At 44.1% G+C, this 15,374-nt stretch overlaps 1 protein-coding gene across 1 annotated transcript; it reads left to right on the forward strand.

The window, feature by feature from the left end:
• Positions 1 to 2,207: 2,207 nt before the first annotated feature.
• DYDC2 (DPY30 domain containing 2) lies at positions 2,208 to 7,673 on the forward strand. Its single transcript, XM_005871776.2, has 5 exons — positions 2,208 to 2,687; positions 4,531 to 4,613; positions 5,247 to 5,401; positions 5,714 to 5,836; positions 7,206 to 7,673. The coding sequence occupies exons 2-5, from the start codon at positions 4,589 to 4,591 to the stop codon at positions 7,407 to 7,409; spliced, it is 507 nt and encodes a 168-aa protein (XP_005871838.1). The 5' UTR covers positions 2,208 to 2,687; positions 4,531 to 4,588; the 3' UTR covers positions 7,410 to 7,673.
• The last annotated feature ends 7,701 nt before the right edge of the window (positions 7,674 to 15,374 follow it).

Genomic DNA, 15,374 nt, shown 5'->3' on the forward strand with positions numbered 1-15,374 from the left:
GGGACGCGCGGCCGAGAGGAGGGGGCGCGAGGGTGGACAGAGACTTGCTACTGAGAGGACCCGGTTGCCGGAGAGAGGAAAGAGGAGGGCGGGGAGGCCCGCGCGCAATGGGAGAGAGAAAAGGGAGGAGTCTCGAGGGGCTATCTGTGTGTGAAAGGCAGGGGACAGCCTACCCCCTTCCCGGGCCCCAGGACACCTGGCCAGAGGAGACCATCGCTACAAGCTCAATGGTCCTGCATTTTTACTCCTTCGCTCCTTTGCACCTGCTGGCAACCTCCGCTTGGTTCCTTTCAGAGCCAGCGCAGGGCCCTCACCTCCGGAAGCCATAGCGGCCTGACTCAGCTAGAATTTCTCCCGTGCTGCGGGCAGTGCTGTGCAGAAGCCTCGCTAAATGCTGGCTGAGGTAGTAAGTGCCCGAGTGGGCACTGACAGGTGGAAGGGAGCACCAGCTCTTGTTTGAGCTCACAAGCATCAGAGTCCTACCTGATTAAGTCAGCAAATACTTACTGAGCACCTACTGTGTGCCTAGCATTGGGAATAGAATGTGAACAAAGACCATCACGCTTATTGCCCAGCCTACTGAGTGCAAGGCCATGAACTGGGAGAACCAGCAGCTCCGGGAAATTGAAAATAGCCCCTTCCCTCTGCGTGAGTGGGCCCTGAGCTAGTGTGGAGTGGGCTGTAAAAGCCCTTTGCCACCGTCCTCTCCAAGCCGCACATTGTGGTTCTGTTACTGTGGCAAGTCTTGAGAACTGTCAGGTCAACAATATTGCACTGAGGTCATTGTTGCAAATGTGCGCTTAGGAGCAGATGTTTTCTTCAGAAAGGGTTCGCCATACATACAGTGTGGCCGCCACCCAAGGACTGGGAGTGGAGAGACTTCTTGGGAATGCAAAATGGGTGATTCTACCCTCTGGGAAGGGCAGATTCTACAGTGATAAAGGCAAAGTAGATTGGTAACTGCAAATCACCTGAGAATGTTGTTAAAATGTGGACTGAATCTATAGGCCTGGGGTGGGACTTGAAAATCTGCATTTCAGCAAGTCCCCAGGTGATACTGTGCTGCTGGTCATGGACCACCCTGGAGTAGACAGGCTGTAGAAGGTAGTTTTATCCAGGAGCATTGGTTCAGGTGGGCCACAGGGTATCAGAAGGAGACAACCCCCACCCCCATCCCCACCCTCCATGACTACCTCTGTGGGAGAGGAAGAAACTTTACTCCTAAGGTTCTGTCAGCTGGTCTAATAATTAATTAGACATGAAACAAATTAACAAAAGAAAATGACCAAATTTAATTACATACATATGTATGGGAACCCTGCGCATATGAGTCAGAGACCCCACACACGAGGGGTTCAAAGACAGAAAGGGGGAGACGAAGTATATATGACATTCTGAGCTAAGGATCACCTTGGGACTTGAGAGGGGAGGTAGGTCATTGCAGGACACTAAGAAGAGCAGATGTTCAGTAATTAGAAGTTTCCCCTGACCTCTGCATAGGTCAAAAAATGTTACCTCTCACAATCTCTTATTGTGGGCAAAGCCCCTAATCTAAATTCTTCTAGGTAGTTGGGGGTGTTGGTGGTGAGGAGAATGGCACCAGGTGTTAGACCGGTAGGGTCAGGCTGGACCTCAGTTCAGCAAGCTTGGTACTTGAGTTCTGGCTAGGAACGAATTCAGAGCCAAGACTCAAACTATAAGAGGACATTTATTTAGAAAATCACAGAGGTGGAGGAAGTGAGTGCTGGAAGACATGGGCTCAGGAAACAAGTTACAGAGGCCAAAGGAGGGCCCGTGGAGCTTGGAGTGAGGAAGGTAGTGGTAACTCACCTGGGGGAAGAGGTGGGGGAGGGGAATAGTGTGGGCGTGCTCCCTGGAGGGAAAGCACTGAGTGCTGCCCTAACAGCTTTTTTAAGGCAGCGATCTTAGGGGAGGTCCCAGGGGAGAATCGCAATAAAATATTCTTTAGCTTCCCAGGTGTGTCCTTTCAGGGCGGTGGTCTCCACTGATTGGTTAGTACGGGGTCATTAGTTAGTGCAACTGGTCCTGAGGTCAGGGTTGCTTGTCTGCTTTTGCTGCTTTTCTGGACCTGGAGCTGAAATAGAACCAAGGTTAGATGTAATCTCTAGGGAGGAAAGGTCAGGGAGTCCAAACTGCATGACCAGTGATATGCTAGGGGAGGAATGGCCACCCTGGGGATGAGGTCCCACCCTACCATTGTCCATTGCTAGGCCCCTGGGGCTTTCCACCCTGGTGACCTTCTCTGCCCGTCCCTTCATCCTTGCTCCGCTCACATCTAACTGCCTCCCACAGGGGGAGGGTGAAGAAGCTTCTCTTGAGCCCGAATGGCCTTGGTTGCCTTTAGCTCAAAGCAATCTGCGTATCACAGAGGCACATCTTGGAGTGACTCATTCTGAATACGCCAAACTTAGTGGCTTCAAACACACATTTGTTTTTTTACAGTTTTTGAAAATCAGAAATCCAAAATGAGTCTCACCGAGTTAAAAAGGGGGAGGCTCTAGAAGAGAATCCATTCCCTGCCTTCTCGGGCTTCTGGAGGCAGCCCACATTTCTTGGCTTTGGATGCGAAGGAGGCTCGACTTGGTGCTGGATCACATCACCTTTTCTCCCTCTACTTCCATCTTCACATCTCTGTCTGACCTCACTGTCCCTCTCCTAAAGGCCCTGTGAGTACATTGTGCCTACCTGGTGAGTCCAGATAATCTCCCCAAATCAAAGTCCTCAATGTAATCACATCGGCAAAGTCCTTGCCGTATAAGGTGACATATTTCATAGGTTTCAGGCATTAGGACTTGGACACCTGTGGGAGCTTATTCAGCCTTACCACGCTGTGCATTTCCTAAGAACAAGGGCATTTTCTTACTCATATTTCAACTACCAAACCCAGGAAATGTGACCTTGATGTAATTCTGTTATGTAAGCTACAATTTACATTCGTTTGCCCAATTTGCCTAACAATGTCCTTTATAGAAATGTTTTTCTGGTCCAGATCCAATCCAGGAGCATGTACGTATTGCTATACCTGTTTAGGTTCCTTTGACCTGGAATGGTTCCTCATCTCTTTTTTGCCTTTCATGACGTTGACATTTTTAAGAGTTCAAGTCAGTTGTAGACTGTAGCTTAATTTGGCTTAGTTTAATGTTTCCTCCATCAGATTCAAGTTTTGCCTTTGGGTCAGGAATCCAGAAATGTATTGTGTGCCACTGAGAAGTGTATTACATTAGGAGACATGGGCTGTCACTGTTCCTTATTGATGATGTTTATTTTGATATTTTGGTTAAGGTTTTGTTGGCCAGGTTTTATCACTGTAAAATTTCTGTTTCCCTTTGGACTTGGTCTATACTGTGTAGGGAGAAACTTTGAGACTATATAAATATCCTGTTTTTTTTTTCAAATAGTCACTGAGTTTTATTATTCATTGATGATTCTGGCTTGATTCTGTTATACTGTGAAGGTTATAAAATGGTGATTATTTAAAGCTCCATTATTTTTTCCACATTTATTAGTTGGTATTTATATGCTGTCTCTCCCATTCACTTATTTGTTTGCTTTTATATGGACTCATGGATCCTTTTTTTACTCAATTAGTTGTAATCCATTACAGTCATTATGTATTTTTATGATTAAATTGCCCCAGATTTGGCCAGTAGCAGCCCCTTCAAGCTGGCTCTTATGTCCCCAGCCATTTTATTTTTCAACATTTTCTTTCTGGGACAACAAAATATTCCAGACTTATGGGACTTTTACTGCCTCAACCTTGGACTTGGCCATTTCTCCAAGGAGCCCTGATTCCTTTGAAGTGGTGACAGCCATTTAAAGACAAGTTCAGAATGCTCATTGTGCTCATTGCTACTGAGGTGGTTTTGCCTCTAGGCCTTTGCAGTGGGAAGAGCTTGAAATATGTATATTTTCTATATTCATATCTATGTATCTATCTGTCTATCCTTCTTTAAACTGAGAAGTGCCTCCAGAAAATATTAAGACTGGATCTAAGCTTTTTTTAGTCACTTTATTATTAACTCTTTTGGAGCTAAAATACATAAACTTGAGGAATATGGAGTTGGTCAGGAATAGGCCAGGTGTTGGGCCATTTCATATCACAAATTTCCACGGCAATAGCTAGTATTTATTAAACACTTACTATGTGCCAGGCTTAGTGCTTTATATGTATTTACTAGAGGCCCGGTGCATGAAATTTGTGCACTGGTGGGGGAGTGGGGGAGGGGGTCCCTCAGCCCGGCCTGCACCCTCTTGCAGTCTGGGAGCCCTCTTGCTGTCTGTTGCGCTCGCTAGCCGTGAGCCCGGCTTCTGGCTGAGCGGCATTCCCCCTATTGGGAGTGCACTGACCACCAAGGGGCAGCTCCTGTGTTGAGCGTCTGCCCCCTGGTAGTCAATGCACATCATAGTGACCAGTGGGTCTGCCGTTCAGTCTATTTGCATATTAGCCTTTTATTATATAGGATTATCTCACAGTTAGGAGGCACATGCCTTTGTTACTTTGTTTTTCAGATGAGAAAACCAAGGATCACAGAGGCTGGTGACTTGCTGAAGACCACACAGCCAATAAATGGCAGAAGCAGGACTGGAACTTGGTCTGTCCAGCCCCGGAGTCTGTGTTTGTGCTGCTGCACCCCAGGACCACTCCCCTCTGTGGCCCAACTCAGGCTATACTGCCTCGGATCTTGAAATCAGTGAATCCAGGGGCACCCACTCAATCTAAAGCAGTTTCTTGCCTAAAAACTAGAGAGTGGAACACTGTTAGTGCTGGCAGCAGTAGCTGTAGTGCCTGGCATTCCCCTACTGCTCCTCCCCAGGGCTGCTCAGTGATCCCTGGTGAAATAAATAAGCCTGTCTTATTATGTCATAGGTTACTTCCAACCTCATAATAGCACAGCTTGCTGGGTGCTCAGAACCCCTGTGGGGACCCATTTCTGCTCAGTTATTTCCTCTCCATGCAAGGGTAGACATGTGGGTAAGCTTAGACCCCCTTAACCACCAATCTATCAAATTCTTGTCATGCCTGAACACCCCAGCACCTACTATCTGACCTAGGACTTTAGGAAAAAGGCCATTTCAATGTAAGAGCTATTGGCATGTATATATTTATTGATTCTTTGGGGAAGGGTGGGATTCAGAAATATATCATATTTATCCTGAAATGAATTCTTATTGGTTAGAATGTGTCTATTTTTTTAAATAGTGTGACTCTTTTGATGTGTCCCTAGCCCACAGGATGGAAACTGACTACCTGAAGAGGTGCTTTGGGAACTGCCTTGCCCAGGCACTGGCAGAGGTGGCGAAGGTTCGGCCCAGTGACCCCATAGAGTACCTGGCTCACTGGCTTCATCACTACGGGAAAATCACTAAAGCACAGGAAGAGGTGTGTGTGCACTGGGTCAGCCTGGGGAGCTTGCCCAGAGTAACTGGAAATCCAAGGCAGAATTGTGGAGCTGGCTTGGGGAGCTTTTAGTTTTTCCACTTGTGAGGGTGGCTTAGGCCCAGGTATCCTGGAAGCGCAGGGAGTCCAGCTCACAGGAGTGATGGAGCTGATGAGTTTGGAGCCACCACCAGGTTAAAGCTGTTCTAGGAGCAAATCCAGGAGCCCTGAAGGGCTGGAGGCCAATCCCAGGGAGGGGCCCATCTGTGCATGCCTCCCAGGGGCTGGTCTGATTTCCTCTGTCACATTACCCAGGGCAGGCAGGAGAAGATCCAGCTGAAGGAGGAATATGATAATAGCCTCAAGGAAACCCAAATGACAGAAATGCTGAAGCAAGAGGAGTGTCAGATTCAACAGGAGCATGAAAAGTGTCACCAGGTAGGGAGGAGGGACTCAGCACTGGGTGCGCATCCCAGAGCCGGTACCAGGAATCCACGGTCAGCCTGGCCACAGCGCAAGGCAGGTTGAGGCCCCAACAGCCTACTTTTCCCTCCGTGTTTATAAACCAGTCTTATTGACAACCGTTGTCAATAAGATCATTATCAATGGAAAAAGAAAATGTTTAAAGGCAATTCCATTTTAGATTTCAGGAAATACCTAAAATGTTACTGGTTTAAAAAAAATTTTTTTTTTAAACTAGTATGACACTTGGAACAAATATATTTTTTATATAAGGTCCTTTGAGCCCTTTTCAAAAATTATTAAATATTTCTTAGAAACCAAATATGGTTATCATTATATACTTTAGATCTGTTCTTTTATTTATACTATTTACTTGACTATCTTATTTATTGCATACTATTTATTTATGATCAAGCCACAGATGCCACCTCTGTGGTGCTGTAATCGTGGTCATAAATTGATAACTTGGAGTAGTCGGACAAGCATATTTTTCATCTCTGAATTTTTGCCACAATCTTCTGGAAAATGTGTCATTTGATGTTTTCTGCAAAGTACATGATACCCAGATAGGAAATTGACTTATTGGGCTTGATACCTGACATCTTTATAACTATACTACATCCCATGCATTAAAACCCTTAATGCAGTCTTATACAATTAACTAGCTTTTGCTAGTTCCCAAAGTCCACTTTGGAAATATGAAAATATTAAGCTTATTTACATTTATACAATATGCTCAGCTTTTCTCACAAACAATTAATAGATTTTTTTAAAAGTCTAGCCTTGGGCCGAAACCGGTTTGGCTCAGTGGATAGAGCGTCGGCCTGCGGACTGAAAGGTCCCAGGTTCGATTCCGGTCAAGGGCATGTATCTGGGTTGCGGGCACATCCCCAGTAGGAGATGTGCAGGAGGCAGCTGATTGATGTTTCTAACTCTCTATCTCTCTCCCTTCCTGTCTGTAAAAAATCAATAAAATATATTTAAAAAAAAAAAAAAAGTCTAGCCTTTGCCACTGGGACTCAGTTGGTTGAGCATCATCCCATGCACAGAAGGGTCACTGGTTTTGATTCCCAATCAGGGCACATACCCAGTTGCGTGTTTGATCCCTGGTCGGGGCCATGTGGGAGGCAACCAATCAATGTTTAGTTTTGTTCTGGCGGGCAGTTGTATTATTGCTGAATCATCTTATCCTATCAGATTTTTGTTTTATGCTTCGCTAGGGCAAGTCTGTTTCCATTTCATTCTTAGTCTTGCACATGAAAATGGCAGTATTGTGTTCTTGCCATACCAAGTGTGTTTTAGTCTCTGCTAATGACTTTTTTGCTTTTCTCTCTTTTCTGTTTAGCCACTGGTGTCTGCAGCTATTTCCACAAAGGAGACCATATTCATGCAGGAGAACACAAAATCCCTTGAAAATGAGGCCTGGAAGCAGGAATGCCTGCCAGGTACCGCCAGTAAGATTCCAGAAATGCCTCAACAGATTCCTTCTTCTGATTCACCTGGCCAGACTGACGGGAGTGTCAAAACTCCACCAGAAATAAATTACTAGGCTTTTCAGCATGAAGTGCTCCTGAGACGCATCATGACTCCCAATCTCCTTCTTAGGTTATCAGAAGGTGGATAATTCTAATGATGCTTCTCTCAAAGCTGCAAGCCGAGAACATGGCCATCCAGAAGAGCTCTTACCTAAAGAAAATATGTGGATTAAATCCAGATTTGAGGGGCTGTAGGTGGAGGTGTCTGCAAGGACTCTCCAGTCCAAGTCCTTTTCTATAGCCACGAACATTCCTTAATCATGTGAAAATTTGAACTAGTTATAGGATAAAATAAACTCATAATAATGATTTAAATTAAGTAATCCAACTGATGAGCTGTTTTCCTTTCGTGTTATCATTTTTGGGGGGGAGACTAGTGAAAACACAGCTATCCCATGTGTTCCTGTCTTCACTCCACTAAGCCTTGCAGTGGGGCCCCTCAGAGTGTGACATGGACTAGGGTGTACCTGTGCCACTGGCAACAGCTCCAGTGTCAGGAAAACTCGAAGGTTTGAACATCTTCAAAAATTATTTTCCATCTATGTTCACTCAAATATTATCTATATGCTGGTGAATTTAGGTTTATATCTTTAATCAAGATTTTCTTGAACTTGACTGCCTGCTTGACATCTGCTTGGATGACCAATGGACACCTTAAAACTTAACTTACCCAAACGGAATCCCTGATATTCACCCTGAACCAGCATCTCTCCCTTCTTCTATTTGCTCAGGTCACAATTCTTGGTTTCATCCTTTACTCTTTTTTTTTTTTTTTTTGGTCACCCTACATCTGGTCTGTTGGCTTTCCATTTAAAATAAAACCAGAACTCACCCACATGAGTGCCCAAGCCACAATTGTCTTTTGCCTGAAATATTACAATAGCCTGTTAACTGGTCTCCTTTCTCCTGCCCTTGACCTTCTCCAGTCTATCCTCATCTGAAGAAAAGTTGCCTTTTCTTATTTATTTTTGTATTTACTTATTATTTACAAAACAGCATAATGCAGCACATGGGCTACAGCCATCGGTTTCATGCAGGATGAAATTAAATGTGTCTCTCCAGTGTGCCACATTTCTATCAATGGGGAAGGTTTTCCTCAGCCACTACATGAGAGGAAATGTGGTCCATAGTTCTGAAGTAGATCTCTAAGGCCAATAAAGGAGCTCCTCTTTGTACATTCACCTAGGAAAATGGCCTTATTTTTTCAATGAAGCCTTTTCTGGCATATATATATATATTCCCCCAAAATGTGTATAAACTTTAACAGCTGATTTCTATTACATTTTGAAAATGAAATGTATTTTAATAAGCACTGCCTTTATAATTATTCAAAGTGTGTATACATTTTGGGGGACTACACACATACACACACACATCCTATCTGTACTTCATATAAATAGGTATCTATAAATTAGATAGATAGATAGATAGATAGATAGATAGATAGATAGATATCCTGTCTATACATCCAGGATATATATACCATATACATCTTAACTGAGCTTCCTATATAAACATATACATCCCATGGGGACTTCCACACACATTTGATAACCTCTTCCCTGTCAGTGCCCTTCAGTAGAATGTGAGCTCCATGAAGACGGGGATTTTATATGTGTGTGCCGGCACACAAACAGTGCCTAAAACAGTGCCGGCATACAAGAGGTGCCAAATATCTGTCAAATAAGTGAATGAATGAGTTGAACTTATACAAGGGCTAGAAACTCGTAGCAAATATGAAAATGGCAAGCTAGCCATTTCTGATTGGCACAAGGATTGGTTTGCAATTCCAGACCCCTGACCCCTTCCTCTAGCCTAGGATTGGCTACATAATATGTGGGGCCCAGTGCAACATGGGCTTCCTTGTTCAAAAACGATTATGTATGTCACCATAGTGACAACAAAGCATTAAACCACATGTGCTGCCCTTCCACATGCAGGCCCTGGGCGCCTGCACAGGCCACACACTCATGAAGCCAAGCCCGCTCTGGCCAGAGCTGCTGTCCACAAGGAGCTTCTGTGGTGGGGCCTTAAGATCGGCAGCTCAAATACATCAAAGTTCACACAACTACCCTCTCAAGGATAGGTGAGCTCTCCCACTGTCCTCCAACACACACACACACACCATGTGCCAGGCTTAAGGAAAATGCTCAGAACTTTGGAACCCACTGCTATGTGTGTCTGCTCTGTCTCATGGGTGTGGATGGCTGGTCCAGGTCAGAGACAGAAATGGACTCCTCAGGTGGTGGCCTTTCCCAGGAGGAAGAGCAGGTGTGGGCGTGATATATACAGAGCGCCTGTGCGAGGGACAGGCAGGTGATGCCACAAGAGAGGGCAGCCTTGAGCTGCCCCTCCCCCTGAGCCCCAAGGAAGTCCAAAGACCCCAACCCAGCCCGCTGCCAACACAGGGGATAAAATTTGCTGTACACCATCTAAAGGGGCTTCAGAAGGTTTGAATGTCACTCTGAAAATGGTAGGCTGTTCATTTCTGAGTTTATTTTGAATATCTGACATCCTGTGGGAGATACTCTTGGGCATTAGGAGATAATGATGCTTGGCTTAGACGGGCATCATTTTGGTATTTTTTGTGGGTTTTTTTCCTATTCCAGAAGCAAATTTAGCTTCTTAGCTATGTTTTAAAACCAATATTAAAATGGTCTCTCTTCCACTTTTTCCAGATGATCCTGACACAAGCTAATTTGGCTGGTGCATGGTAGTGATGAGTTCAGCCATATCAAGTAATTTTTTTATGGGACAAAACGCAGCTGACTCAGTGGGGATCTGAGGTAGATAGATAGCATAGAGGATGGGCAGGAAAGAGCCAATGAGTGATAGGGGCAGAAATCAACTGAGGGCCAGCAGGGTAAAATTATCTTCATATTGTGTTTTGATATTTAGCAAAAATGAAAGAAAATGCCTAAGGCATTTATAGTAGTGAATAGAGTCAACTGATGGCCCCTTCAGACAACCCCTCCCACCTAGGGAAATCCTTGCCATGATGATCCAGTCACTGGCACTTTTATCCAGTTCCCTCTAGTGTGCCAGGACAGAGGAAAGATTGAGGACCCTGTGCTCTACATTTTAATATAGAGGACTGGATATATTAGTTTTCTATTGCTGTGTAACAAATTACCACAAACTAGTGTCGTAACACAATAACCATTTATTATTCACATTTCTTTAGGTCAGAAGTCCAGGCAAGACTACACTGGGTTGTCTGCTCACAGATTCACAGGCTGAAATCAAGGTGTTTGCTGGGATTACTCAAGTTTCTTTTTCAAGGTGTTTGCTGGGAGACTCAAGTTTCTCTTTTAGGCTCATTGGTTATAAGCAGAGTTTACTTCCTGCCTCAGAAGAAACCTGGTGGTTCCCCAAGCTCCTACCTGCCCAGCAGCCCACCCTTTCAGAAGGCCAGGATTCTGGCCTTAACTGCTGCTCCCAAATCATTACTCCCAACCCTCATTTTTAAATACTTTCATGAAAACACATGCCATCCATGAAACAATTCTCTACCTCAAATGATTCTTAATATTAATGCAGTTGTGTTTGCTTACACATCTCATTGACTTTTTAAATTTATATTACTGTGGTTACTATGTAATTGTCCAAAGATCTTCAAGAAATTGGAGTTCAAATATATAAAGAACTACTACAACTCAACAACAACAAAAATAAACAATCCAATTAAAAAATGGGCAGAAGACCTGAATAGACACTCTCCCAAGAAGACATACAATTGGCCAACAGATATATGAAAAGATGCCCAACTTCATTAGCTGTAACAAAAATGCAAATAAAAACTACAATGAGATACCATCTCATACCTGTTAAAATGGCTATTATCAACAAGACAAGAAATAAGTGTTGGAGAGGTTGTAGAGAAAAAGGAACCCTCATACATTGCTGGTGGGAGTGTGGATTGGTATCGCCACTATGGAAACAGTATGGAGGCTCTTCAAAACATTAAGAATAGACATATCATATGTCCTAGCAATCCTTCTGGGCATCTACCCCAAAATTTTGAAAACGTTTATTTGTAAAGATACATGCACCCCTATGTTCATTGTAGCATTATTCACATTGGTAAAGACATGGAAACAGCCTAAGTGTCCTTTGATGGATGATTAGATAGAAAGATGTGGTACATATACACAATGGAATACTATGCAGCAGTAAGAAAAGATGAAATACTGCCATTTTCCACAACATGGGTGGATCTTGAGAGTATCATGCTTAGCAAAATAAGTCAGACAGAAAAGGAAAAGAACCATATGATTTCACTCATTTGTGGAATATAAAGCAGAAAGCAACAAACTAACAAACAAAAAAACCTCATAGACACCAAGTGGTTACCAGAGGGGAAGGGGTGTCGGTGTCAGTAGAAGAGGGTAAACGGGATGACATATATGGTGATGGAAGGAGACTTGACTTTGGGTGGAGAACACAATGCAATATACAGATGATATAGCATTGTACACTGGAAACTTTTATAATCTTATCAACCAATGTCACCCCAATAAATTTAATAAAATTTTAAAGAAAGAAATTGAATTCCAAAATAAAACTGTGCATAATAAATGCCACTGGTGTCTATGAAAATTAAGGGTTAAAGAAAAATGCTAGGCTAAAATACACAAACTTGTATTTTTCTTAATTGTTCCTTTCATTGCTTGTATCCATTAATTGTATAGGATTCTACTGAAGGACCATGTACTTAACACTCCTTACACTGGAGTGATGTGTGTGTGTGTGTGTGTGTGTGTGTGTGCGCGCGCGCGTGTGTGTTTAGGGGAAGATTTATTTAAACCAGTGGTTCTCAACCTTTTGGCCCTTTAAATACAGTTCCTCATGTTGTGACCCAACCATAAAATTATTTTCGTTGCTACTTCATAACTGTAATGTTGCTACTGTTACGAATCATAATGTAAATATCTGATATGCAGGATGGTCTTGCAGGAGTCCTCAAATTTTTTAAACAAGGGGCCAGTTCACTGTCCCTCAGACCGTTGGAGGGCCGGACTATAGTGTAAAAAAAAACTATGAACAAATTCCTATGCACACTGCACATATCTTATTTTGAAGTAAAAAAACAAATGTTTTCGGCGGGCCGCATGTGGCCCACGGGCAAGTAGTTTGAGGACCCCTGGTAAGTGACCCCTCTGAAAGGGTCGTTCTACCACCAAAGGGGTCGAAACCCACAGGTTGAGAACCACTAAAAACTCTTGTCTACTGTCCCATTGGTCTATCCTTGCCTGGTTTAGGGCTCTCAATCTTGTTCTCCACTAAATGAAACCAGATCTCTTCAGAAATAAGAAAATTCCTTTCTGGGTGCAGGAGAGCAAAAGATGAACCTGAGACATCGTGTGTTTGTTGTCAGAGATCAAGGATGCTTTCAGAGGCCCCTGGCTGGAGAGGTCAGCCTGGAAACAGAGGCTACTGGGGACACTGGATGAAACCGGTGCTTCCTATTTAATGTGGAAAACCAAGTCATGCCGATACCGCTCAGAACAAACAGTAGGTGTATTAGTGCAGCATCCAAATCAATTTCCAGTCACTGGATCTGGGGTGGGCCTGAGATTCTGCATTTCCAAATGCAGATTCTACATCGTGTCCAAACTGCTGGTCCAAGACCACATCTGGAGCAGTCAAATGCCAGAGCAGAGTTCCTCAAACTCGGCAGTACTGGCCTTGGGCATTCTTTGCTGTGGTGAGCTGTCTTGTGTGTTGTAAGATGTTTAGTAGCATTCCTGGCCTCTACTTACTGGGTGCCTGTAGTCCTCACACACACACACACACACACACACACACACACACACACACACCAATCGAGCAACCCAAAATGTCTCCAGACATTACCCAATGTTCCCTTGGGGGAGGGTGGCCACCTGTCCCCAGTTTACCTGGGCCTGGGGAGTTTTCCAGGACACTGAACTTTAGTGCTAACATTTGTAGGCAAAGAAATGTGAACGCTTGTCCTCTGCCTGGGAGCCCTTATGTCTTGGACGTCACAGTCTGTGTGAAGTAAGTTGTAGCCTTTGTCTACTTTAAATGACTCCGTGCCATTTGCTTCAGTATTAGATGACCCTGAGGGCTGTGATCTGTATGGTGATTTCTTATTTACTTCAGGTCCTTGCTGTGTAATGGAAAGTCCTGGGGAAAGTGGACTGTTGTTCACCCTACCTCAGGGACAAGATGACCTTCACTTGAGCCCACAGTGCTAAAGGAAAGTCAAATCTTCACATGGGTCATTAGTAACCATTTTCTTTTATACAAAATAGTGGGTGAACTTGGGAGGAACAAACCATTTGTTGGCAAAGATGTGTGAGACACGGTGATTTGTATGTGGTTTCTGATTTACTGCAGGTAGTTGCTGTGGTAATGGAAGGGTAATTTGTTTTGTTTTCTACTTGAGGTCAAGAATATTTTATTAAAGCCCTAGCCAGTTTGGCTCAGTGGATAGATTGTTGGCCTGCAGACTGAAAGGTCCCGGGTTCGATTCTGCTCGATCCCCAATGGGGGGTGTGCAGGAGGCAGCCAATCAATTATTTTCTCTCCTCATTGATGTTTCTATCTCTTTCCCTCTCCCTTCCTCTTTGATTAAATAATAATAATTTTAATAAAGAATATTTTATTAAAAGATAAAAATAAAAAGGTTAGACCTACTGGTTACTAGTGAAAAAGTATGAAACCTTAGGTCAGGGATGGGTTATAAGAATAGATTTTAGTGACGGATCATGGAATAGGGCCTCAAGCCCTGACTTACTAGAGAGGGTGGGTGACCACCCACCAAGAGGGTATAAGAAGGTTTTTACTTCCATAATGAAGCTTTCAGGGAAAACAGGACAGGGTTTCCACGCTGGTTTGGCAAAGGCTTGAGAGAGCAAGGAGGAGACCAGCTTGGGGTTTGTATTGTGGTTGGGGAGTGGCCCGGGTACGAGTCCCCATGCATGGGAAGTGGCTCGCATGGTTTGAAACTCCAACGTTGCGAGCACCTGCTCTTATCACCTTGCCCAGATGTGGGCACAAGGGGAAGAGGGAGAGTTGAAGCCTAAAAGCTGTCAGCAGTCAAACATCAAAAAAGAACAAAAAGTGCCGCAGACCCTATTGAAGAGGGTGGGACTAGGAAGCTGAGTCGCCTACGGGGATCCACTCCCTCCTTCGGTAAAGCACTCCAGGCACGCACTGAGGTCATCAATGCTAATTTGTACTTGGTGGGAGGGGTGCGGCCAGAAGGTCCAAAGTATCTGGAAAAGGCCCGGAGATCCCAAGTCCTCACCAAGACGCGAAGGGAGAAGTCCAAGAAGCTTGTCCTCTACCCGGAGCCCTTATATCTTGGACGTCACAGACTGTGTGAAGTAAGTTGTAACCTTTCTCTACTTTAAATGATTCCATACTATTTGTTTCAGTATTTGATTACAATGAGGGCTGTGGTTATTTAATCAATCACACTAACGTTCTTTACGCTGATGCCAGGGTTGGTTTTGTTGCTGTTTTATTGCTAAAAATGTTAAAGTGAACTTTCTTTGTTTTGTTTTGTTTTTGTTAATCCTCACCCAAAGATACTTTTTATTTCCCCATTGATTTTTTAGAGAGAGTGGAAGGGAGGGGGAGAGACAGAGAAAGAAACATTGATATGAGAGACATCGATTAGTTGCCTCCCACACCAGCCCTGACAGTGGGGCCAGGGATGGAGCCTGCAACTGAAGTACGTGCCCTTGACTGGAATCAAACCTGATACCCTTCAATCTGCAGGCCAATGCTCTAACCACTGCTCAGCTAGGGCTATAGTGAACTTTCTGGTACATGTATCTTAGTAAATCTCTGTGATAGAACTATGACTTGCTAAATTAAAAATACAGTTGAGCCCTGACCGGTTTGGCTCAGTGGATAGAGTGTTGGCCTGCGGACTGAAGGGTCCCAGGTTCGATTCCGGTCAAGGGCATGTACCTTGGTTGCGGGCACATCCCCAGTAGGGAGTG

Source organism: Myotis brandtii, unplaced genomic scaffold, assembly GCF_000412655.1.
Source record: "Myotis brandtii unplaced genomic scaffold, ASM41265v1 scaffold356, whole genome shotgun sequence".
Lineage (NCBI taxonomy): Eukaryota > Metazoa > Chordata > Mammalia > Chiroptera > Vespertilionidae > Myotis > Myotis brandtii.

Coding starts and splice junctions, on each gene's coding strand:
- DYDC2 (XM_005871776.2), top strand. CDS start 4,589: ATGGCAGAAGCAGGACTGGAACTTG. Junction 4,614..5,246: donor AGAAGCAGGACTGGAACTTG/GTCTGTCCAGCC, acceptor ATGTGTCCCTAG/CCCACAGGATGGAAACTGAC. Junction 5,837..7,205: donor AGCATGAAAAGTGTCACCAG/GTAGGGAGGAGG, acceptor TTTTCTGTTTAG/CCACTGGTGTCTGCAGCTAT.